This window comes from Salmo salar, chromosome 06, assembly GCF_965601325.2.
Source record: "Salmo salar chromosome 06, fSalSal1, whole genome shotgun sequence".
NCBI classification, from domain to species: domain Eukaryota; kingdom Metazoa; phylum Chordata; class Actinopteri; order Salmoniformes; family Salmonidae; genus Salmo; species Salmo salar.
Window position 1 is genome coordinate 73,754,225 of NC_138296.1, and position 26,631 is coordinate 73,780,855.

Consider the following 26,631-nt stretch of genomic DNA (forward strand, 5'->3'; position numbering starts at 1 on the left):
GGAGAGCGAGTTCACCCACCCTCTGGGTTGGTGATGTACCTCACCCCCAGCGAGATGTTGTTGTTGTCAAAGCGTTCATAAAATGCATTGAGTTGGTCTGGTAGAGAGGCATCGTTGGGCAGATCACGGTTGGGTCTTCCTTTGTAATCCGTAATGGACTGTAGACCTTGCCACATGCAGCGGGTGTGGTAGCCTGTGTAATATGATTCCACCTTATTCCTAGATTGTCATTGGCTGGTTTGATGACTCTGCGGAAGTCATAGCGGGCCTTCTTACACTTATTCCTGTTCTCAACCGTAGCCTCAGTTCTGTCTATGATAGCTCTGTGTGTGGTAGTCCTGTCCTTTAGTTTAGCGCCAACCTTGGTGTTAATCCAGGGCTTTTGATTGGGGAATAGCAAACCCTCACCAGGGGTACAACATCGCCGTTGCATTTTCTATATGAAGCTGGTGACAGAGGTGGTTAGCTCGTCAATGTTATCGGTGGAGTCTCGAAACATATTCCAATCAGCGTTAGCAAAGCAGTCATGTAGCATAATCTCTGATTCTGGTGACCCTTTCTCAAGAGAGCGAGTCACGTGTACTTCCCATTTGAGTTTCTGCTTGCAAACAGGAAGCAGGAGTACAGAATCATGATCTGATTTGCAGAATGGCGAACAAGTGAGGGCCTTGAATGCTTGCTTGTGGGTAGAATAACAGTGGTCTAGGACTTTATCGCTCCTAGTGGCGTTGGAGACGTGTTGACGGAAATTGGGCATCACGTGTCTCAGTGACACAGAATTAAAATCGCCAGCCACCAGAAAATAAGCCTCTGGGTGTAGGTTTTCTTGCTTGTTTATAGCCTTATACAGTTATTTAAGTGCCAGCGTGTTATTTTTCTTGTCCTGAGGTGGAATGTATACAACAGTCACGATAACAGCTGAAAACTCCCTCGGAAGGTAGATGGGTCGTGTATTCCAAGACGGGTGAACAGTGGGTCGACACTTCCACCATGCTGGTGGCACACCAGTTGGTGTTGATGTAGAGGCAAACTCCTCCCCCCTGGATTTCCCCGACTCCACTGTCCTGTCTGCCTGGTGAATGGAGAATCCATCGAGTTGGATAGCCATGGGGGGTATTTTGTCCAAGAGCCATGTTTAAGAAAAGCAAAGAATATCGCAGTTTCAAGAGTCAGGTTGGTAGCAAATCCGCAATCGGCGGTCATCCATTTTATTATCAAGATTGGCCTGTAGAATGGAGGGAAGAGGTGGCCGGTTTTCCCTTCGCATTAATCTCACCAGGATCCCCCTGCTTGCCTCTGCAGCCCGAAAATTGGGTTGGAATTACAGAGAGAGCCCAGAGCAGATGAGTCGAAGTTGATGCCGGAATTAGGGTAAGTAACTGCCAATCTGATGTTCAAAAGTTCTTGTTGGTTGTAAGAAATAATAGCGGATACATTTCGTGAAAATAAATTAAAAATAAACAACAAAATAATTACAAAATAGCAAAGTTGGGTCGGAGCTTGCAAAACGATGGCCATCCAGTATGTTGCCAATTTCATAGAAGAGAACAAAAACTAAATGTCAAAGTTTGGGTGTCTGAGGGATCAAGTGCCCCATTGGTGTGTGTTCCTCCACCCATAAATACACCCATAGACACACAGACACAGATACACACACACACACACACAAACACACACACAGACAAGCAAGCATGCACGCATACTCACACTCTCTCACACAACACAAACACAAATACGCACACATCCAAACACTCCACCCACATGATACACACTATCTCTCGACACACTGACACACGCCATGTTTTTGGTGGTTGGGAAGTGTTTGGGGGAGCACATACTCAGCACTGGACCACCCCTGACCTACTTCTGAGCACCGATGGTGGGGAAAGGGGGAACAAGGCGGAAGATAGGAGGAGAGAAGGTGGTGGAGGGAGAAGAGAGGCATTCCCTGGAACACTCTCCTACTGCCAATCTACCCCTCTAAACAACGTCATCTCTCTAAACGATCTACATACCACCTCATCTCCCAAAACCATCTACATACCACCTCATCTCTCTAAACCATATTCATACCACCTCATCTCTCTAAACCATCTACATACCACCTCATCTCTCTAAACCATTTACATACCACCTCATCTCCCAAAACCATCTACATACCCCCTCATCTCCCAAAACCATCTACATACCACCTCATCTCCCAAAACCATCTACATACCACCTCATCTCTCTAAACCATCTACATACCACCTCATCTCCCAAAACCATCTACATACCACCTCATCTCTCTAAACCATCTACATACCACCTCATCTCCCAAAACCATCTACATACCCCCTCATCTCCCAAAACCATCTACATACCACCTCATCTCTCTAAACCCTCTACATACCACCTCATCTCTCTAAACCATCTACATACCACCTCATCTCTCTAAACCATCTACATACCACCTCATCTCCCAAAACCATCTACATACCACCTCATCTCCCAAAACCATCTACATACCACCTCATCTCTCTAAACCCTCTACATACCACCTCATCTCTCTAAACCATCTACATACCACCTCATCTCTCTAAACCATCTACATACCACCTCATCTCCCAAAACCATCTACATACCACCTCATCTCCCAAAACCATCTACATACCACCTCATCTCTCTAAACCCTCTACATACCACCTCATCTCTCTAAACCATCTACATACCACCTCATCTCTCTAAACCATCTACATACCACCTCATCTCCCAAAACCATCTACATACCACCTCATCTCTCTAAACCATCCACATACCACCTCATCTCTCTAAACCATCTACATACCACCTCACTACCTGTGACAGAGCCATTGCCACTGGGTGATAATCCTACATAAGGATGTGGTAAGATGTTGTAACTACAGTTGAAGTCAGAAGTTTACATACACCTTAGCCAAATACATTTAAACTCAGTTTTTCACAATTCCTGACATTTAATCCTAGTAAAAATGCCCTGTCTTAGGTCAGTTAGGATCACCACTTTATTTAAGAATGTGAAATGTCAGAATAACAGTAGAGAGAAAGATTTATTTCAGCTTTTATTTATTTCATCACATTCCTAGTGGGTCAGAAGTTTACATACACTCAATTAGTATTTGGTAGCATTGCCTATAAATTGTTTAACTTGGGTCAAACGTTTTGGGTAGCCTTCCACAAGCTTCCCACAATAAGTTGGATGAATTTTGGCCCATTCCTCCTGACAGAGCTGGTGTAACTGGGTCAGGTTCATAGGCCTCCTTGCTTGCACACGCCTTTTCAGTTCTTCCCACACATTTTCTGTAGGTTTGAGTTTGGAAGACCCATTTGCGAACAAGCTTTAACTTCCTGACTGATGTCTTGAGATGTTGCTTCAATATAGCCACATCATTTTCCTACCTCAAGATGCCATCTATTTTGTGAAGTGCACCAGTCCCTCCTGCAGCAAAGCACCCCCACAACGTGATGCTGCCACCCCCGTGCTTAACGGTTGGGATGGTGTTCTTCGGCTTGCAAGCATCCACCTTTTTCCTCCAAACATAACAATGGTCATTATGGCCAAACAGTTCTATTTTTGTTTCATCAGACCAGAGGACATTTCTCCAAAAAGTACGATCTTTGTCCCCATGTGCAGTTGCAAACCTTAGTCTGACTTTTTTATGGCGGTTTTGGAGCAGTGGCTTCTTCCTTGCTGAGTAGCCTTTCAGGTTATATTGAATCAGGACACGTTTTACTGTGGATACAGATACCTTTGTACCTGTTTCCTCCAGCATCTTCACAGGGTCCTTTGCTCTTGTTCTGGGATTGATTTGCACTTTTCGCACAAAAGTACGTTCATCTCTAGGAGCCAGAAATAGGCCTTGAAATATATCCACAGGTACACCCCCAATTGACTCAAATGATGTCAATTAGCCCATCAGAAGCTTCTAAAGCCAAGACATCCTTTTCTGGAATTTTCCAAGCTGTTAAAAGGCACAGTCAACTTAGTGTATGTAAACTTCTGACCCACTGGAATTGTGATACAGTGAATTATAAGTGAAATAATCTGTCTGTAAACTATTGTTGGAAAAATGTATTGTGTCATGCACAAAGTAGATTTGCCAAAACTATAGTTTGTTAACAAGACATTTGTGGAGTGGTTGAAAAACAAGTTTTAATGACTCCAACCTAAGTGTATGTAAACTTCTGACTTCAACTCTATATAATAACAGACCATGAGGCACTACTCAGTCAGATGGAATCTCTGGGATACAGGTAAACCTGGATTATATGACAAATGAAAGAAGCCAAACCCCACATCATAAGACAGGCTTAAAGACAATAGCAAACTTCAAAAGCTGTCTGGATCCCGACCATGATGGCCCTGAGATAGAAGGCCCTTGGCCAGGTGATATAGACTGCCACAAAACATGCAGTCAATGTTTAGTCACTAAAGGGCTGTATAACTGTCAGTCTGAAGGTCTGAGTGACACATTCAAGCCTTTGTTGAACTTCACTTCAGTCTGAAAACTAACAGGTGTTTATTCAAGTCATAGCTACTTCAGTGAGAAGTTGATCTCTTCCTGATCTAATCAAGTTTAGAGTGCTCTCCAGTTCCTTAGGTGGGCATTAAACCAATCAGACGTTGACATTAGATGGGAAACATTTTAGATGGGGAAACCATGAAAATCACTGCATAAGAAAGGCATTGCACTGTACTTGTGCTCGTGACATTAAAGCTTGAAACTAAAGCTGGCTCCTGTATCCAATTCTCCAACACATTTGGGTGAAAATGTATGTTTGAAAGTGTGACGTTTGCTATGGATTTGCTGTTCAGCAGCGAAGGGTAATATTTCGATCTTCTTTGATATAGCTGGTTATCTTTCAAATACAACAGAATAAAGATAAACTAAAAACTGACCTTTGACCTTCTACCCATAGAAAGGTCAATAAATTCAATATGTTTTAATGGTGCCTCAAAAACAGCAGGTGGCCAAATTTGCCAAGAAATTAGCAAAAGTCATCCCAAAGTTGTATTATTCACACATAGCCAACAGAAGCATTAACACAGCAGCAATACATTTTACATTTACGTCATTTAGCAGACGCTCTTATCCAGAGCGACTTACAAATATTCACGCGCCAATACATCCATAACTCATCTCATCTTACAGTAGAAAAAACATCCCTCATGCCTATCAGCAGCAGATCGTTGGACACACACAGTGCCCGGCCTGGCTTCTAGAACAAATTGTGTGTGTGTGTGTGTGTGTGTGTGTGCGTGCGTGCATCTGTGTGTGACCGTGCAATGGTTTCAAGGATCTCAAGTCAAAACCAGCCAGGCGTCCACTTGAACATTTGCGGTGGTCTTGTTATTTTCTTTTCATACAGTGCAAATAGAGACACATGACTTCCCACTGCTAAGTCTGGAGCGCTGCACTGTCCACCACAGCAGAATCAGCGTCATATGGACCTTGTTGTTGTCAACATGATCCATGGTTAATTGTTTGCAATATAACATAGATGTGGCAACTATGCACCCTACATACTAACATGGGACCAGCAAATTTCTCAATTAATTAGCAATGTATGAGCAGCTAGGTCAAGCACATTGCAATCAACAACATGGCATTATCATGTGACAACGTGACACAAAAAGACAAAAGGTAATTAGTGGCCAAAATTTGGTCTAGGGTATCTTAGAATATTTTTCAAAAAGTGTGGGAAACTGTCTAGATGTATAAACCTGGAGACCAAGACAAGACAAGCAGCTGTCAATCAACATGGGGGGGGGTGCCATAATATTCTGCATGACATAATTTAACAAGATATTGAAGCCTGTATTATGATTGCATGTTTGTTATTATCATGATTATGAATATGATTACAAATGTTTACTAAATATCTATTTTATTATTATTGTTATCATTCTACATCACAGGCAGAAAATCCATGCTGCTATATTGAAAGGCTCTCAGGGACTGTTGATGTCGTGAGACCAGGTATTGAGCAGTAAATCGTGACCACGGCAGACAATTTTCGGGGGTGCTGCTGCTACCAGCCACAGACAGACAGGCTCACTGCTGCGGGCACAGGCACATTGCATTACTCAGCGAAACTGCCGCGCATCCCACCAGCGATCGTTTATGATTTCTAACAAAATGTGCGACATTGATGCCCAATATTTATATTTTGTTAATCTATCAAAACAAACTCGTTGGAACTGCCCAGGAGGGTATGCGCCTGGTATTCTCTGTGGCAAGCTTGCGGGTAATGTCATTGTCAGCTGTAAAGTGGCCTGTACTAGGGTATGTATACTTTTACCTTGGCGTCGACAACGCTATCCCCCTCCGAAATCGCGTTCACCTCCGCGCTCAGCTCCTCGGCTGACGCATCCTCTTGGCTCTTTTCGTCTGGTTGCGCTGAGGTCTGTGCTCCCATGGCGAAAACCGCACTTCTTTCTCCTCTTTGGTTGATTTGGCTCGTGCTCGCTCCGAAACCACCGCAAACGCGACAAAACTTCAAAAGGTAGTAAGCGACACCAAGTATGTATCCACGCGCCAAAAATGCGTCCTGAGGACCGCTCCGGGGTAGTCGAGCTATTAAGTGATGAAACGAGAGTGTCAGCGAACTGTTTTAGGGCCCCCTCCTTCCCTCGCTATCACATGGACCAGGCCAGTGCGCCACGGCACGCCTTGCAGCATCAGATGGGATTGGGAACGAGGCAGAAACCTGATGAGAGAAGGGAAGAGCAGTCACATTATGCAGCATAGCCCATACACCGACCTCATCCTCCACAAAATTAGTCCAACTTTGAAATGAATGAATAAACAGAACAAAGGCTAGGTCAGAGGAGTTATTCAATAATGTTAGACTTCAGCGTGTAGGTCTACACAGGGATAAATACATCTTAGTATGGAACATTGTCTGATGCTGACAGACGTCAGGGAAATGGAGGACCAGTGTCCGGGCTGTGAGAAGTTTCTCTCTTGCTCTCTCACAACATATCTGTATGTGGAAATATATAATTATCAGGCTTAATTTGGCACAGTCACAACGCACAACACACACAGTTACTGTTAATATGTTTTGCATAAACTCACTCACACACACACACTTCTTTTTTTGTGTCATATTTTTCCCCCAAAAAAATATCTTGTTTTTTTCCCACACTCCATGTACAAACGTATACTTACAAATAAAAATTTACAGACACACACAAACAATAACTACATCTAATCTGCCCAGACAGTTATACTCACATTCCTATCCCTAGTGCCTGCATTGTTTGACACTTGACCTAAAATTGTATCAATTTGATATTCTTGGCAGCCCATGCTATTTCAATATTGTAAAATAAATTATTTGATATTTCCACTGTGTTAATGATGGTGAACTGATTGATTTCTAAGTTTTTAGTATACATTTTTTTCAAGATGAGTGATGAGAAGATTGTTCAGTCCATTGGGTATGTAACTACCTCCCCATATGCCATGTCTTGAAATATGCAGACGGACTGATTAAAAGTACTTTTACATTGTAATACTTCTGACAGCCAACTTTCTAGCTCCGCCCACAACTTCCGGACTGTATAGTGTTCCCAGAAAGCATGGATCATTGAGTCATTATTAGTTTCACACTTCAGACATGACTGCCTTTGTACTGTAGAATTCGTGAATTTGGCCTCTTGTCTAATAAATTCTATACTTAAGGTTATAATGGATTAAGCATACATTTTCATTAACTGTAATTTTGTTAGTTCTGCTCCAACTTTCCCTCCATCTTGTGCCAACATAATTTATTTTTAAGTCTTGGTCCCAGTAGTTGATATTTTTTTCTAAGTGACCATAACTTTTCTGCAGCATTGAAGGTCTCCAAGAACACAGTGGCCTCCATAATTCTTAAATGGAAGTAGTTTTGAACCACTAAGACTCTTCCTAGAGCTGGCAGCCCGGACAAACTGAGCAATCGGAGGAGAAGGGCCTTTGTCAGGGAGGTGACCAAGAACCCGATGGTCACTCGATGGTCACTATGGTAGAGTGGCCAGACGGAAGCCACTCCTCAGTAAAAGGCACATGACAGCCCGCTTAGAGTTTGCCAAAAGGCACCTAAAGACTCTCAGACCATGAGAAACAAGATTCTCTGGTCTGATGAAACCAAGATTGAACTCTTCGCCCTGAATGCCAAGCGTCACGTCTAGAGAAAACACCTGCCACCATCCCTACGGTGAAGCACGGGTGTGGCAGCATCATGCTGTGGGATGTTTTTCAGCGGCAGGGACTGAGAGATTAGTCAGAATCAAGGCAAAGATGAGGGAGCAAAGTACAGAAAGATCTTTGATGAGTGCTCAGGACCTCAGACTTGGGCAAAAGGTTCACCTTCCAACAGGACAACGACCCTAAGCATACAGCAAAGACAACGCAGGAGATGTCCTTGAGGGGCCCAGCCAGAGCCTGGATTTGAACCCGATCGAACATCTCTGGAGAAACCTGAAAATAGCTGTGCAGCAACGCTCCTCATCCAACCTGACAGAGCTTGAGAGGATCTACAGAGAAGAATGGGAGAAACTCTCTAAATACAGGTGTGCCAAGCTTGTAGGGTCTTACCCAAGAAGACTCGAGGCTGTAATCGCTGCCAAAGGTGCTTCAACAAAATACTGAGTAAAGGGTCTGAATACTTATGTAAATGTGATAATACATTTTTTAATTTAAATAAACAGTTTTTGCTTTGTCATTATGAGGTATTGTGTGTAGATTGATAAGGAAAAAAACGATTTAATCAATTTTAGAATAAGGCTGTAACGTAACAAAATGTGGAAAGGTCAAGGGGTCTGAATACTTTCCGAAGGCACTGTATGTACCCCATCTAATTTATGAGAGTCAGATGTCTGACAGGAATCAAATGTCTGTCAACCAACTTGTTGAATTACCCATTGTATGAGCATGGAAAATCAGTCAGTCAGAACAGAAGCTACAATAGGTCCCTCTGGTATAGCCATGAGGAGGCCTGACCTGTTCATTTAGCCATCAGATCCCTGACTGAATCCTGACGTGGAGACCACAGACAGACAGTGAAGCCTTTAAAAGCATGAATTAAGCCGTTTGAAAAGGCTTGAATCCTAAGCAACCTGCCTACATATAGTTTGAAGTACAATGTCAACATAGCTCCTGTAGTAGGTCAAAGCTGTGTGCTGGAAAACCTTGGTAGAGAATGGGTGGATTTGACATCATGGTGCTCATTTGAATTTCTTTTCATTTTTGGCTTCAGACCAATGCCTACTTCTCACTTAAAACGGAGTTTTTTGTTTTTTATAATGTATGAGATGAAATAATATGCTCTGTATAGTTTTCATGACCTACTGTAGCCCCTTAAAGTCTCGCTCTCCTGCCTCAGCCTCTGTCGCTCTCATGCCTCTCTCTCACCCTATGCCTCTTTCTCTCCTTTTCTCACCTGTCTCTCTCTCCCCCTCTTCTTTTTTCTCTTTCTCCTCTGTCTCTCTCTCTTCCCCTGCCTTTCTCCATCTCTCCGCTCCCTCTTTCTCTGTCTACCTGCCTCTCCTCAGCCTCTTTTAGTCTGCCTCTCCTAGCCTCTCTCTTCCCTGTCTGTCTTCCTTAAACTCTTTTAGTCTGCCTCTCCTCTGCCTCTCTCTTCCCCGTCTGTCCGTCTCTTCCTTAAACTCTTTTAGTCTGCCTCTCCTCTGCCTCAGCCTCTCTTCTATGCCTCTCTCTACTATGCCTCTCTTCCCTGCCTTTCTCCCTCTCTTCTAGCTCACGAGGTCACCTACCAGCTGCTTTGCTTTAAAATTTGCATGTGGCAGCCTCCCCTGAGAATGCAAACACAAACACAAAACCCAAGCCTTATACAGTACAGTTGGTTCAGGTCCGTGAGGACAGTTGTGCTTAAATGTACTGGGTGTTTGATAAACAGGAACTCCTCAGTAGAAGGAGTAGTACCATTACACAAGGCTGTGATGAACTGGATGTGGAGGTCCAGAACAGACTTTCTGCTGGATCTGGAGGTACTGTGTGTCGAGTTGGAAGGCATCCTGGTGATAAGGGGTATAGGAACTGAGCTGGCTAGAGGATGATGTAGTGGAGGCAGCCAAGATAATGTGAACAAAAATAATAAATATTGCTGTACTTTTCCTACTTTGAGAAACATCCCTGATCTTAGTAAGTTTTAAACATTTTGTTTTTGGATGTGAGCTTTACTATACAGCATAACAGTGAGATCCGGTACCATCTGTTTTAATACTTCCAACACTGTAGTCAGTGCTATTCTATTCTGCCAGTTGGGCCTTGGTAAAAGCATGGGGTCTGTCTATTAGACACACAGAGCACAGTCAGAGAAGAAAACAAACTCCAACAATCAAACAGGCATGAACTCATTGTAGAAAACAAAAATTCCCCACTCACCCACCTCTATACTCCTCTTATCGGTTTAGTTGTCCTTTCATCTAACTCAACTTGTACTGTATTTGTGGAACAATCTTAAATACTCTTAAATTGGATGTTTTGGTGCCTAGGACAATTCAGACTCCTGATTGAGGACCTTATTGATGATGAATGTGTTTGTTTTTTATGAACTTGCTCTGTTTCTGCTTGCATTTCGTGTTTTGTATTTTATGTGTATATTTTTGTTATTTTCTGTAATTCAAGGCTCTTCAGTAAAAGAGACCTTGGTCTCAGAATGACTCTCTGGTAAAAAAAAAAAAAACTACATTCACATATCCCAAAAACCCTCACATAATCCCAAATACATGTATCATCATCATCATCATCAGTCATACAGTGAGCTCTAAAGTATTGGGACAGTGGCACATTTTTGTTGTTGTTTTGGCTCTGTACTCCAGCACTTTGGATTTGAAATTATACAATGACAATGAGGTTAAAGTGAAGACTGTCAGCTTTAACTTTAGGGTATTTTCATCCATATCGGATGAACCGTATAGAAATTACAGCCCTTTTTGTACATAGTCCCCCCATTTTAGGGGACCAAAAGTAAGTGTATTAAAGTGACAAAAAGTTAAGTATTTGGTCCCATATTCATAGCACGCAATGACTACATCAAGCTTGTGACTGTACAAACTTGTTGGATCCATTTGCTTTTTGTTTTGGTTGTTTCAGATTATTTTTTGCCCAATAGAAATAAATGGTAAATAATGTATGGTGTCATTTTGGAGTCACTTTTATTGTAAATAAGAATCTAATATGTTTCTGAACACTTCTACATTAATGTGGATGCTACATGATTACAGATAATCCTGAATGAATTGTGAATAATGTTGAGTGAGAAAGTTACAAATATCATAATCCCCCCCATAAACGCTTACCTCTCACCATTACAATAACAGGGTCAGTCTGTGCTTTAACCTCATAGTCGTTGTAACATTTCAAATCCAAAGTGCTCAAGTACAGACCCAAAACAACAAAAAATGTGTCACTGACCTAATACTTTTGGAGCTCACTCTCTGTATTTCAGCTCTTCCGTCTCCCCTGCTGCACACTCTTTCGGAGGGGTTTGGGTTAAAAGTGGAGATCAAATTTCAGTTGGAACTTGTGTGTAATTGACCAATAAAGTGATCTTAATGAACTTCTCTTAGGGGTTTTGAGAAATGGCTGTGTTAACGTACGCTGGCTGTGGTAACGCTGTGAAGCAGTAAAACACAGGGCTTGCGTTTCTCTCGATGATCAGCCGTGTGTGTGTGTGTGTGTGTGTGTGTGTGTGTTAGCTAACCGCTAACAGCCATGGACAGACAGTCTACAGGTTCTCCTGATGTTATCCCAGCCCATGCAAGATATCATTACGTTATTACAGGGGGAACAGAGGAGACGGAAAGACAGATGGACTGAGAGTGAGAGATATTGAAACTGATAGTACTCTGAGCGTTACATTTCTGAATGATAGTTTATTTTACATCTTTAACTGTGTATTTTCTTCTTTGGTAAGACAATAAGAGAATCATTGAGGAAGGGAAGCTAGACAGAGAGGGAAATATGAGAGATACATAGAGGAAAGTACAGTCGTGGGTCTTTATTCTTAAAGTCTATCAGAAAAGGAGTTATGATCTAGGATCTGTTTAGCCTTTTTGATCCTAATGAATAAGATTATATGAACAGGGGAAACCTGATCCCAGATCAGCAGTTCAACTCTGAGACACTATGAATACAGGCCCTGATGTGCCATATTGGTGTGTACTCCTGTAGATGGTATGTAACAGGCAGTGTTGATTGTGTGAGGAGTGAAGGCTGGCTGTAGAGGATGATAAACCTGTTGTCCTATACTTTAGCCCCATAATGAGAGGGAACTAACCTCGACCTTGGGATTCCATAACACTTTGTAAGATTATTTCTCTCCCTCTCTAGACTCTGCCCAATGTATGTGACTGAACAGAGATAAGTACACTATATACACAAGAGTGAGTGGATTTGGCTATTTCAGCCACACTCATTGCTGACAGGTGTACAAAATCGAGCACACAGCCATGCAATCTCCATAGACAAACATTGGCAGCAGAATGGCCTTACTGAAGAGCTCAGTGACTTTCAATGTGGCACCGTCATCGGTTGCAACACACTACCAAGTTCCAAACTGCCTCTGGAAGCAACGTCAGCACAAGAACTGTTCGTCGGGAGCTTCATGAAATGGGTTTCCATGGCTGAGTCGCCGCACACAAACCTAAGATCACCATGCACAATTCCAAGCTTTGGCTGGAGTGATGTAAAGTTCACCGCCATTGGACTCTGGAGCAGTGGAAATGCGATCTCTGGAGTGATGAATCACGCTTCACCATTTGCCAGTCCGACGGACAAATCTGGATTTGGCAGATGCCAGGAGAACACTACCTGCCTCAATGCATAGTGCCAACTGTAAAGTTTGGTGGAGGAGGAATAATGGTCTGGGGCTGTTTTTCATGGTTAAGGCTAGGCCCCTTAGTTCCAGTAAAAGGAAATCTTAACTCTACAGCATACAATGACATTCTAGATGATTCTGTGCTTCCAACTTTGTGGCAACAGTTTGGGGAAACCTTTCCTGTTTCAGCATGATAATGCCCCCGTGCACAAGATGAGGTCCATACAGAAACAGATTGTTGAGATTGGTATGAACTTGAATGGCCTGCACAGAGCCCTGACCTCAACCCCATCAAACACCTTCGGGAAGAATTGGAATGCGAGCCAGACCTCATCGCCCAACATCAGTGCCACGACCTCAATAATGATTTTGTGGCTGAATGGAATCAAGTCCCCGCAGCAATGTTCCAACATCTAGTGGAAAGCCTTCCCAGAAGAGTGGAGACTTTTATAGCAGCAAAGGGGGGACCAACTCCATATTAATGCACATGATTTTGGAATGAGATGTTTGAGGAGCCGATGTCCACATACTTTTGGTCATGTAGTGTATGTCAATTTTCTGACCTGATGCTTGCCTTATTAACCATACATGAGCTGATCTTCACACACACAGACACACACACAACTGTACCACGCAGAGATGAGCCAAAACTGACTGTCGAAGAAAGAAAAAAATACAAATTCAACAAGACAACATTCAGAATCCTTTCAGTGAGAAAATAAGTCCACATCTGGCTAACAGAAACTGTGTGGTTGCTCTCCAGAGAACACATCCTTGGAAGGAATACAGTATTTACACTGGACTGATGATGAGGGTCTTGGTCCCTGGCCACAGGATGGCTGTGTTGTTAAAGGGCTCTGTCATTGGACGACCTTCGCCATGCCCACAGGAGGAACTTCTGACGTCATCGAAAATATGGGGGAGGCATGAGGGTGGGGGGGGGGGGGGGGGGGGTTGAGGGTGGGGGAGGAGGGGGAATGTCGTTAAAGTGAAAGCCTTTACCGGAGGTCAAGGCAAATGAGACACCAACCAACCAACCGCTGGCTGTTGCTCTAAGAAGGGCATCTCACACAAGCGCACACACACACACACACACAAACATGTACGCACACACTTACGCGCATACAGCCAAGACAACAGGCATCAATACTGGGCTCCTCTCCAAAGACATCTCGTCTATCGTAATAAAAAATGACTTACTTGGCAATGAACAATAGGCATGTGTGTTCAGCCTCACCCTGCTGACTAGCACTCAGCACCCTGCTACCCTGTCACAGGAGGGGGGTGAAGGGGCCAGGACAGGGGAAGGTACAGAGGGTGAGTGGGTATCAACAGGGGATGATAGAGGTGAATGGGATTGGACAGGGGGGAGAAAGGGGTGATATGGTTAGGACAAGGGAGAGCGAGGGACTGAGTGGACAGAAGCATGGGAGGAGAGAGGGGGTCAGTGAACTAAGACAGGGGGACGAGAGGCGGAAAGTGGGCTGAGAGAACAGAAGGGGGGTATGTTCGTTAAATCAAATCAAATCAAATGTATTTATATAGCCCTTCGTACATCAGCTGATATCTCAAAGTGCTGTACAGAAACCCAGCCTAAAACCCCAAACAGCAAGCAATGCATGTGAAAGAAGCACGGTGGCTAGGAAAAACTCCCTAGGAAAAACTCCCTAGAAAGGCAAAAACCTAGGAAGAAACCTAGAGAGGAACCAGGCTATGAGGGGTGGCCAGTCCTCTTCTGGCTGTGCCGGGTGGATATTATAACAGAACATGGTCAAGATGTTAAAATGTTCATAAATGACCAGCATGGTCAAATAATAATAATCATAGTAGTTGTCGAGGGTGCAACAAGCACGTCCGGTGAACAGGTCAGGGTTCCATAGCCGAGGGCAGAACAGTTGAAACTGGAGCAGCAGCACGGCCAGGTGGACTGGGGACAGCAAGGAGTCATCATGCCAGGTAGTCCTGAGGCATGGTCCTAGGGCTCAGGTCCTCGGAGAGAAAGACAGAAAGAGAGAAAGAGAGAATCAGAGAGAGCATATTTAAATTCACACAGGACACCGGATAAGACAAGACAAATACTCCAGATGTAACAGACTGACCCTAGCCCCCCGACACATAAACTACTGCAGCATAAATACTGGAGGCTGAGACAAGAGAGATCAGAAGACACTGTGGCCCCATCCGATGATACCCCCGGACAGGGCCAAACAGGCAGGATATAACCCCACCCACTTTGCCAAAGCACAGCCCCCACACCACTAGAGGGATGTCTACAACCACCAACTTACCGTCCTAGGACAAGGCTGAGTATAGCCCACAAAGATCTCCGCCATGGCACAACCCAAGGGGGGGCGCCAACCCAGACAGGAAGACCACGTCAGTGACTCAACCCACTCAAGTGACGCACCCCTCCCATGGACGGCATGGATGAACACCAGTACGCCAGTGACTCAGCCCCTGTAATAGGGTTAGAGGCAGAGAATCCCAGTGGAAAGAGGGGAACCGGCAAGGCAGAGATAGCAAGGGCGGTTCGTTGCTCCAGCCTTTCCGTTCACCTTCACACTCCTGGGCCAGACTATACTTAATCATAGGACCTACTGAAGAGATAAGTCTTCAGTAAAGACTTAAAGGTTGAGACTGAGTCTGCGTCTCTCACATGGGTAGGCAGACCATTCCATAAAAATGGAGCTCTATAGGAGAAAGCCCTACCTCCAGCCGTTTGCTTAGAAATTCTAGGGACAATTAGGAGGCCTGCGTCTTGTGACCGTACCGTACGTGTAGGTATGTACGGCAGGACCAAATCGGAAAGATAGGTAGGAGCAAGCCCATGTAATGCTTTGTAGGTTAGCAGTAAAACCTTGAAATCAGCCCTTGCCTTAACAGGAAGCCAGTGTAGGGAGGCTAGCACTGGAGTAATATGATCAAATTTTTTGGTTCTAGTCAGGATTCTAGCAGCCGTATTTAGCACTAACTGAAGTTTGTTTAGTGCTTTATCCGGGTAGCCGGAAAGTAGAGCATTGCAGTAGTCCAGCCTAGAAGTAACAAAAGCATGGATTAATATTTCTGCGTCATTTTTGGACAGAAAGTTTCTGATTTTTGCAATGTTACGTAGATGGAAAAAAGCTGTCCTTGAAACAGTCTTGATATGTTCTTCAAAAGAGAGATCAGGGTCCAGAGTAACGCCGAGGTCCTTCACAGTTTTATTTGAGACGACTGTACAACCATCCAGATTAATTGTCAGATTCAACAGAAGATCTCTTTGTTTCTTGGGACCTAGAACAAGCATCTCTGTTTTGTCCGAGATTAAAAGTAGAAAGTTTGCAGCCATCCACTTCTTTATGTCTGAAACACAGGCTTCTAGCGAGGGCAATTTTGGGGCTTCACCATGTTTCATTGAAATGTACAGCTGTGTGTCGTCCGCATAGCAGTGAAATTTAACATTATGTTTTCGAATGACATCCCCAAGAGGTAAAATATATAGTGAAAACAATAGTGGTCCTAAAACGGAACCTTGAGGAACACCAAAATTTGCAATTGATTTGTCAGAGGACAAACCATTCACAGAGACAACTGATATCTTTCCGACAGATAAGATCTAAACCAGGCCAGAACTTGTCCATGTAGACCAATTTGGGTTTCCAATCTCTCCAAAAGAATGTGGTGATCGATCGTATCAAAAGCGGCACTAAGATCTAGGAGCACAAGGACAGATGCAGAGCCTCGGTCTGACGTCATTAAAAGGTCATTTACCACCTTCACAAGTGCAGTCTCAGTGCTATGATGGGGTCTAAAACCAGACTGAAGCGTTTCGTATACATTGTTTGTCTTCAGGAAGGCAGTGAGTTGCTGTGCAACAGCTTTTTCTAAAATTTTTGAGAGGAATGGAAGATTCGATATAGGCCGATAGTTAAGACAGAGAAGATGGGGGTGAGTGCGTTTGGCCAGGGGAGGTAGAGGGGGTAGCTAGAATGTGTTGTGGGGAAGAATGTAGTGAGCTTCTAATGACTTTTTAAGAGTGAACTTTTTTACACTGGTGGGTGTGAGAGTGGTGGTGACTCTAGCCTGTTTCTGACTGAGCCGGTTAGAGCTAGCTAAGGAACGTAGCCTGCCAAATGGGATGGGTACAGCAGGGATGCCACGTATACAACTTCATGGGGCAAAACACACCCTAATTGGCCCAGGTGATCCTGTCATTAGGCTGTAAGGGCAGTGGAAAACCAGGACAAACCTATGTAAACCAAACATGGGTCAAATAGGCTACATACAGTATGTCAAATACTTGAGCTTCTTGATCCACACACACCTGTAAGTAGTACTGATCCTTAAGGTTACACTAAGAAATATGTAGGACCTGTCCTTGGTACTGAAATGAAACACTGAATACTCAGTCATAGCGCAGTATCTACCTGTATGTAACTCGGGACAAGTTGTTTTATTTGATCACATAAATTACAAGTTATCGCAGTCAAATTGGACTGATTCAGGATTAACACTATGCATAAACAAACCCAACTTGACAAGACTCAGACTAGCCAGTGCAATTTATTCCTATGACAGAGATGGAGTATGATTTAAAGCTCTTTAATCTGTCATCACCCCAAAACAAAGAGGTTAAGTCCAGCAGTACATGTACTTATGCACACACACACACACAATTACAGCCCGCTCAGTATGAATGAGTGCATTCCTTTCCCTCTGACAATGGAACACACACACTGTACTTAGAGAGACCCCAGAGAACAGAGGCAATAACAGACCTAGCAGGTGTGGAATGCAAGCTACGACACAAGCACACATGTACACAGGCACCACGTAGCAACAAACATCAGATCATGACAGACGGAGCTGACATTCTAGGGTGCTGTGAGGGGGCCGGCTCTGAGGCCTGGATTTCAGGACCATCGAGGGCTAAACTCTAAATATGTGTGAGTAAATTTGTTGTTATGCATTCTGGCATTGTTGTGCTTGATTGTTTGCACGTCTAGGTTCATGTGCATGCATTAGTGAGTATATGAGTATACTTGACTGTGCTCGTGATTGAGTGAGTGTATTCAACTGTTCTGCATATGTACATTTTTCACCCAAACCAAAAATAGCCATTGTGCCTGTTTTGGAGGCTCTCCTTAGAGAGCTCTGTGATAACAGGAAGAAGTCTGTGTCCAAACAACAGATGGAATGGTCTCTGCTCACCTGCTGGGTGTGAACAACAAGACAAAAACTAAAATAAGACAACAGAACTGTAGAGTAAATACAATTGTTTATTTTAAAAAGGCACAGTTGTTATACGGTAGAAAACCATGGTTTTCCATAATCCATCTAATTAAACAGCGTTAAGTAGAAGTAGAGCATCAGCACACAGCTAGTAACCAAACTGTAACAGCCACCCTAATGGCATTTAGCAGGATGTAATGGATTAAGAAATGTTAGACGAGGCTAGATAACCACATTTAAAACAACTTGTGCGTACAACATGAATTTAGTGCATAAATACATGAGCACATGTACTGCATTACACTAAATAAAAGCATATTAAGTCACATTAAGAAAAATGAAAACAATAAAACCAGCACCACGACATGAGATATTATGGTAGTTCATCTCAGTAAACAAATTTAAAAAGTAACAAAATCTTTTTCCTCATTTATAAGGGGTTACAGTTAACAGAACTACTGCATTGTTAGGCCTTAGGCCTTATTTGGTTGAATATCGTTGATGTGCAAAAGAGTGACCCCAGCCTTTGCAGTGGCGTTGTGGAACCCTGTAGGTAGGAAGTGCCATTAGAAGGGTTAAGCATCTTCCATGGAGGGTGTAGGGCTCTTCCTCCGGTCATCGCCATGCTCCCTACAGGGCAGGAGGGACTTTCACAGAGCCTGAGGAGAGAAAATCAGAACGTTGGAGAAGTGAGTGACTGACTGAGTGCATCTCTAAATCTAGGGCCATAGCCTTGGTGCTGAGTGAATAGGGAATAACACCGAGTGAAAATATCCAGAGGAGTACTGTGTATTGACGCTGAGGCAATATTTAACACCGTCTAGGCCAAGTGGACCACTCAGAGGAAGGACAATGAGACACAGGGAGTACATGCACACACTACTCAGACACCTTCCTTGTATGAGTGCTACACATGAATTCAGTTATGTAAACATCAGGTTCCTACCCTACATGGTACCTTTCTTGTATGAGTGCTCTACAACAACACATGCATTCAGTTTCATAGGCATCACGTTCCTACCCTACATGGTATGTGGCAGATAGACTACATAAGCATTAACAAACTGGTTCACTACTGACTGAATTTACAGGAAAAATGTAGCAGTGTTGTCTGCTGCCTGACGAGATATAACGAGACTGCTGCTTACTGTGGCAGTGGAAACAACACTGATACACAGACTGATTCATATGTAGCTAAGATAATAATTTCTCCATCTGGCTTACTGGAACTGTAAAGACATTGTTGCGACAGCCACAGGCTCCCTTAACCTTGGCAACAGCTACACCTCTCAGCCTCTCATTTCAGTAAAAGTGTTTTAGGCACCATTGGGTAAAATCTAAATGCCAAAAATAACGTTACTTAAATTCAGCGAAATAAGATGTGTGTGCTATACAGAAAAATCTATATCTGTGACTTGTCCAAAATGTGTGATCGATTTAGATGTCAAAAATGAATATGACCAGCATTTTCAGCTATATATAATATGGAAATAAAAACTGGGTCATAATGGTTTGAATGGAATACTATTTTACCTGTGTGATTGTTCTGAAGCATGCTCAGAAGAGCCCAGTGATCTCCTCGGTAACTGGGTCGAGGTCAATGTCATAGAAACAGGGTCGCGTGGGCAGGCCTGGCATAGTACTCATCTGAGGGGGAGAGGGAGGGGGAGAGAGTGAGGAGGAAGAGAAAGAGCAAGTTAGTCATCTGTGCATTGCATTGATCAACCACTTGTGAAAGCAGGTAAAATGATTTGCTTTCCTTTTGAGTTGATTCAATTTGAAATCAGTTCCCAATTGAGTCTTCGATTCATGAGTTTACATACATTTTATTCATGAAATTATTGAAAATAACAGGAAATATTCAAAAGTTTAACAGCGATTTACAAACACTAAAAGGAGTCTATAAGACAGCCCTGAGCAGAGCAGCCTCTGGTCTTCACTGTAGTGTATTTTTACAGCTCAGAGAGATGGATTTCTAATAACTTAACCAGCAGTGACGCATAAGAGCCAATAACATTTTAACGTAATTTTGACAGGAGATTAAGAAAAAAAACTAAACTAAATCAAATTTACAGGGAGACTAAGGTCAGACGGGGCGGGGCTCAGAGAGAGAAAAAAGGAGTTGATTGGACAACGACCATAGCCGATTTGCAAAGTGGCCAATAGGGACAGCCAGCTGACTTGACCAATTCAAGCCACCAAAGCACTATTGATTGGGAGTAGGCTTGCAAAATTCTGGGAACTTTCAATAGATTCCCCAATATTCCCGAAATCCCAGTTGGATGATTCCCGTAATCAGGAGGGAAACTGTAGTAAATCCTGAATCCTCCAACCAGGATTTCTGGAAAACCAGGGAATTTATTGAAAGTTCCCGTAATTTTGCAACCCTATTTGGGAGTCATGCATGTGTCATTAGAACTCTGTTGAGATGCTATGGATCAGGTCGTGTGTTGGGCTGACAGTTATTGATGAGCAGAATGGAGAGGAAGACAAGGGAGAGGTTGTTAGAAAGGAGGATAAACTAGAATGATTAGTCCAGATGAACTATGTGAACAGCCGTTTTCCCGGAATAGAGATGTCTCTTGTAGATTCTCTAACAAATAACAGGACCACTGTTTTACTGTCTGTGATCCACTACAGTCAAAGTACAGGTAGTCCTATCTCAGGACGATATGATTAACCTATTCCAGTAGCTATCGCAGCTTTCTCTTCATAGAAGACACATACATTCATCTGTAGCGATGGACAAAACTCATAAAATCTTTCATCTGCAGTTTCACACTGAAGTTACGTGGTGAAACAAACTAGACTTCTGAGCTAGTAAACAAATTCACTTAAACAGGTCAAATCAAATTAACAAGAGCCTTAACTACACTAATGTACAACTTAGCCCCAAATTACATTCCTACGTAACTATTACTGACTATCTAAGTTGGCCCTACAGTTGAGCCTAGAGTTAGGCTAGAATGTGACAACACAGGAAGTATTTTTCATTCAGCCAATCATCTTTCAGCTCCAAGAGCTGACCCCAGTAAGACTAGCTGTCACCATTGGCGTCGGCTAACGAAGACATGGATGTTGATTAAGGCAGCCCTCCGCACCTCTCTGATTCAGAGGGGTTGGGTTAAAAGTTACAGGCCTATATGGTCATTGGTATTTAGCACACAGAATTAAAAATAAAATAAAACCTCTCCCAGACCAACCATGCAAACTCTAGCTGCTGTAAATGACAAGATTGTGTGTTAACTGCATAATGCTTCTGCATATTCATGACAACACCACAACACAGCTGCTCAATGGTAAATCATGAAGAGTGGGATGTAAGGTTTGGAAAATATTTTCTATAATGAAATAACTGATCTGATGTTGAATTACTATAATCCAAACTCATTTAATTCAGTCTGCTGGAGATCAAATCAAGATGAAGGAAGGGGCTTCCCTATTACTTCTACACTCCCATCTATGTGACTCAGAGAGTGATTGCCAAATGGGTTGACAACCCATCATTAGGACTGTGGTGGCTTTCCAGCGCTTCTGTTCTTTGTCCCCATGTGAGCGTCGAAAGAATGTACATCACATTATTTCAATTCCAAGTAAACCAACCAAACTAGACCAGCCTGAAAAATAGAGGGGGGAAAGGTGGGAGATCATGGTCCCGGCACAAAATAGCTACAGTTACAAAGCTGACACATGGTGCTATGCATTTCCACCAAACCAGGTCAAAATCCTCTGGCAGCGAAACACCCTTGCCCTAGGAAACTGTAGAACTGCACTGCAAAAAGTTCATTCTAAGCAAGCCTAAATATCTTACATTGAGTGATAATTCCTAGTTTTTTTCCGTACCCCAAAAAATATCAAATCATTTTCCCTTCTTATTTGTAACCTAAAAAAGGCTTAATACAAGTAATTTAATCGTCGTAATAAGGTAAATTATCTTGAAAGAATATCTTGAAAGAAGATAAATTACTTGTACTAAGCCTTTTTTAGGTAAAAAATAAGAAAAATATCTGCCAATGACATTAGATAATTCAGCTTGCTGCAAAATATAATTCATTATAAACTGGGTGGTTCAAGTCCTGAATGCTGATTGGCTGATATACCATGCGTATGACAAAATATTTATTTTTACTGCTCTAATTACCTTTGTAACCAGTTTATAATAGCAATGAGGCACCTTGGGGGGTTGTGGTATATGGCCAATATACCACGGCTAAGGGCTGTATCCAGGCACTCCGTGCTGTGTCCTGCATAAGAATATCCCTTAGCTGTGGTATATTGGCCATATACCACACCCCCTTGTGCCTTTTGCTTACATTTTTTTATATTTTTTTGTCATTTAGCAGACGCTCTTATCCAGAGCGACTTACACTAGTGAATGCATACATTTCATTTCATACATTTTTTTTTTTCCTGTGCTGGCCCCCCGTGGGAATCGAACCCACAACCCTGGCGTTGCAAACACCATGCTCTACCAACTGCACGGTATAATTCAACGGCAATGAAGTACATTTTTACATGTTCTATATCTGAGCTGTTTTTTAAAGCAAAAGTCGAAATGAAAACATTGGCATAGTTGAATTCGATTTTCATAATAGCAAGCTACTGTAGGAGGACTGATGGTTTGGTTAGCTAAGCTAGCAAGTCTGTTTGGTTACCAAGGCAACTATTGTAGCTATGTAGTAAACATGCTAGCTACTTCAGTGGATGTTGAACACATTTCTGACGTCAAATGAACACATTTCATAGCCACAAATATAGCATTGGTATAAGCGGGATAATCAACTCGGGAGCTATATGCGTTTTCTGGAAGATAATGCAACGCCGTGGAAGGTTAATGCCACACCTTCCACGTTGTGCATTATTTCCATAGAACGCATAGTCCCTTGATTATCCCTTAACATTACAGTATCTAGGTTGTTGTCTTCACAGTGGAAGGACACACAATCAGAGACCTACTCTGGGACTTACAGCTTTGGCCCTCAAGGAAAGAGTCAAAGTGAGGGTATGACTGGGAGTATGGGGCAGGAGAGGAGAAGACAACTAACTGCCCAGTAGAACAGGGTGTTCCTCTCACTAATGGAAGAGAATACACTCCTTCTGCAATAACATGTGCGGCTCCATTCCAAACAAAAACCTGTCTTCTTCTCTCTACACTTGTTGACACGGAATTACAGAAACTAAGGGACTGGGCATCTAGTCCAATCAGACCTCAGAAGGTGAGTCATTAGGGCAAACGGGCACTGCAGCAGTTTTGGATTGGAGCAGCTACAGTGTCACAGAGGACTAAGAACTTTAAACAGCTCAATTTGACTGGGGGGGGGGGGGGGGGGGGCGGCGGCGATGGGTCGCTTTACAGAGAGAAGATTGAGAGCCTAGGAGGATATCCTGAGGTAGAGTAAATTAAAATCAACTGACTGCTTAAATGTTATTCTGGCGTGAGGCGGGGGAATTAGGCATAATGAAATCATGGGCATGAAGAGGAGGACATGTGAAAGGACAGTCACGAGTATGCCTATGGTCAATAGGACTTGCTCTGAAAACACCGTGGAAGGAATGATCATCTCTCCAATATGGAGAATGGTTCATTTATCCAAAACGGCCAATTTGTTCCAATTTTGGACTTGGGAGCCACTTGTCCTCTTTTATTTTACATCTACATTTGTAATGCACCTGTGACTACCACTGTAATTTAGTAGTCCCTAGTGACTACTAGGCATTAAAACCTCTTAAGGATCCCATAGGATAAGTGTCCCTATACCGGGATGGTTGTTGCTAACATGCGCTAATGTGACTAGAATGACGTTGTAAGTAACAGCAAACTTTCCAAGACATAGACATGTCTTATATAATTAGAAAGCTTAAATTCTTGTTAATCTAACTGCACTCCCCAATTTACTGAAGCTATTACAGTAAAAGAATACCATGCTATTGTTTGAGGATAGTACACAACAACAAAACACTTTTATCACGCCAACTGGTTTGATACATTCACCTCTGAAGGTAAATAATGTACTTACATTCAGTAATCTTGCCTTGATTTGTCATCCTGAGGGTCCCAGAGATAAAATGTAGCATAGTTTTGTTTGATAAAATTCATTTTTATATTCAAATGTAGGAACTGGGTTCTACAGTTTGAACCTCTGTTTGTATTATCTTTTATCAGATTTAATGTGTTATATCATCCCCAGTTAACAATTGGCTCATTCTTCCCCCCTCCTCTCCCCTGTAACTATGTCCCAGGTTGTTGCTGTAAATAAGAATGTGTTCAGTCAACTTACCTGGTAAAATAAGGGTTAAATAAAAATAAAAATATTTCTCCTACATTAATTTCACATTTCCACAAACATCAAAGTGTTTCCTTTCAAATGGTATCAAGAATATGCATATCCTTGCTTCAGGTCCTGAGCTACAGGCAGTTAGATTTGGGTATGTCATTTTAGGAGAAAATTGAAAGAAAAAGGGTCAGATCCTTAATTATCACTTCCTAGTAAAAAAAAAACTATGGTAACACTTAATGTGAACCTGCATCATAGTGGCTACATAACACTGCCATTACAATGACAGAAGAGGTCATAAACAGTCCTGTCAGCAGAGTTAAAGCCGGACTAAAATAATGACCTGTCAGGGAGGAGGGAAGGTAAGAGAGGTTGATGGAGAAGATATGGTTCAGGTAGTGACAATAGGTGTGCTGTTCTCCTTTGGTCCCATACTCCTGAGGCAGGCGGGGAACTTGTCGGAACACGCAAAACACGGACGCTCTGTGGCTAAAGATGGAATCCTGGCTCTGGCAACAAATTCCCTCCATTATTCCCAAACAATGCGCCATTGTCTGGGAAAACCCTGGGGCTGACAATGTAGCACTTACTCTATCACTGTGTAACACCCCTCCACTGCACTGGAGTGGAGTTAGGGGCTCTTAACTCCGAATACTACGAAATACCACAAAAACTCACCATTGATTTTACTCTTCCTACCACAGTGACTAATCTTGATGCGGCTTCTCTCTCAGCTCTAAATTAACCAAGTCCATGACTCTGGCTGGCCTCAGCCAGGCATATCTACTTTTCCCTCGCAGAGACGGGTGATAATTCATCATGGTGGAGACAGTGTCCACCCATAATGGCTAATATGATTTGGAGGTGAATCAAATGGTACTCTGTTTGTGTTTGTGAGTGTGGATCGACATCTGAATGACTCAGAAGAGACGCTTTGTAAATAGATAGATTAGCGTGTGTTAGTGCTCTTCTGACTGACGGGCCTAACTTCAAGTGAAGACTGGGAGTCCGCCTGATGAACCAAACTAATCAGTAATCTCCTCCACATAGCCTAACTCTCACACACTCACATTTAAACAAAACAAATATATATACTGCTCAAAAAAATAAAGGGAACACTTAAACAACACAATGTAACTCCAAGTCAATCACACTTCTGTGAAATCAAACTGTCCACTTAGGAAGCAACACTGATTGACAATAAATTTCACATGCTGTTGTGCAAATGGAATAGACAATAGGTGGAAATTATAGGCAATTAGCAAGATACCCCAATAAAGGAGTGGTTCTGCAGGTGGGGACCACAGACCACTTCTCAGTTCCTATGCTTCCTGGCTGATGGTTTGGTCACTTTCTACAACCCACACAAGTGGCTCAGGTAGTGCAGCTCATCCAGGATGGCACATCAATGCGAAGGTTTGCTGTGTCTGTCAGCGTAGTGTCCAGAGCATGGAGGCGGCACCAGGAGACAGGCCAGTACATCAGGAGACGTGGAGGAGGCCGTAGGAGGGCAACAACCCAGCAGCAGGACCGCTACCTCCGCCTTTGTGCAAGGAGGAGCAGGAGAAGCACTGCCAGAGCCCTGCAAAATGACCTCCAGCAGGCCACAAATGTGCATGTGTCTGCTCAAACGGCCAGAAACAGACTCCATGAGGGTGGTATGAGGGCCCGACGTCCACAGGTGGGGGTTGTGCTTACAGCCCAACACCGTGCAGGACGTTTGGCATTTGCCAGAGAACACCAAGATTGGCAAATTTGCCACTGGCGTCCTGTGCTCTTCACAGATGAAAGCAGGTTCACACTGAGCACATGTGACAGACGTGACAGTCTGGAGACGCAGTGGAGAACGTTCTGCTGCCTGCAACATCCTCCAGCATGACCGGTTTGGCGGTGGGTCAGTCAGGGTGTGGGGTGGCATTTCTTTGGGGGGCCGCACAGCCCTCCATGTGCTCGCCAGAGGTAGCCTGACTGCCATTAGGTACCGAGATGAGATCCTCAGACCCCTTGTGAGACCATATGCTGGTGCGGTTGGCCCTGGGTTCCTCCTAATGCAAGACAATGCTAGACCTCATGTGGCTGGAGTGTGTCAGCAGTCCCTGCAAGAGGAAGGCATTGATGCTATGGACTGGCCCGCCCGTTCCCCAGACCTGAATCCAATTGAGCACATCTGGGACATCATGTCTCGCTCCATCCACCAACGCCACGTTGCACCACAGACTGTCCAGGAGTTGGCGGATGCTTTAGTCCAGGTTTGGGAGGAGATCCCTCAGGAGACCATCCGCCACCTCATCAGGAG

At 43.3% G+C, this 26,631-nt stretch overlaps 2 protein-coding genes across 3 annotated transcripts in view; both read right to left on the reverse strand.

The window, feature by feature from the left end:
* The window catches only part of akap12b (A-kinase anchoring protein 12b), a 63,160-nt gene extending 56,503 nt beyond the window's left edge, over positions 1-6,657 (reverse strand). Inside the window, exon 1 of the mRNA XM_014205622.3 lies at positions 6,322-6,657. Coding sequence (XP_014061097.3) covers positions 6,322-6,438 — 117 coding nt within the window. The 5' untranslated portion in view covers positions 6,439-6,657. The remainder of the gene's footprint in view (positions 1-6,321) is intronic.
* An 11,430-nt stretch (positions 6,658-18,087) lies between these two features.
* The window catches only part of mthfd1l (methylenetetrahydrofolate dehydrogenase (NADP+ dependent) 1 like), an 84,935-nt gene continuing 76,391 nt past the window's right edge, over positions 18,088-26,631 (reverse strand). For both annotated transcript variants that reach the window (XM_014205574.3, NM_001165368.1), the window contains 2 exon segments: positions 19,594-19,707; positions 18,088-18,719 (listed from right to left, as the gene is read on the reverse strand). In XM_014205574.3, the coding sequence (XP_014061049.1) occupies positions 19,618-19,707 (90 nt within the window). In that variant the 3' untranslated portion in view covers positions 18,088-18,719; positions 19,594-19,617.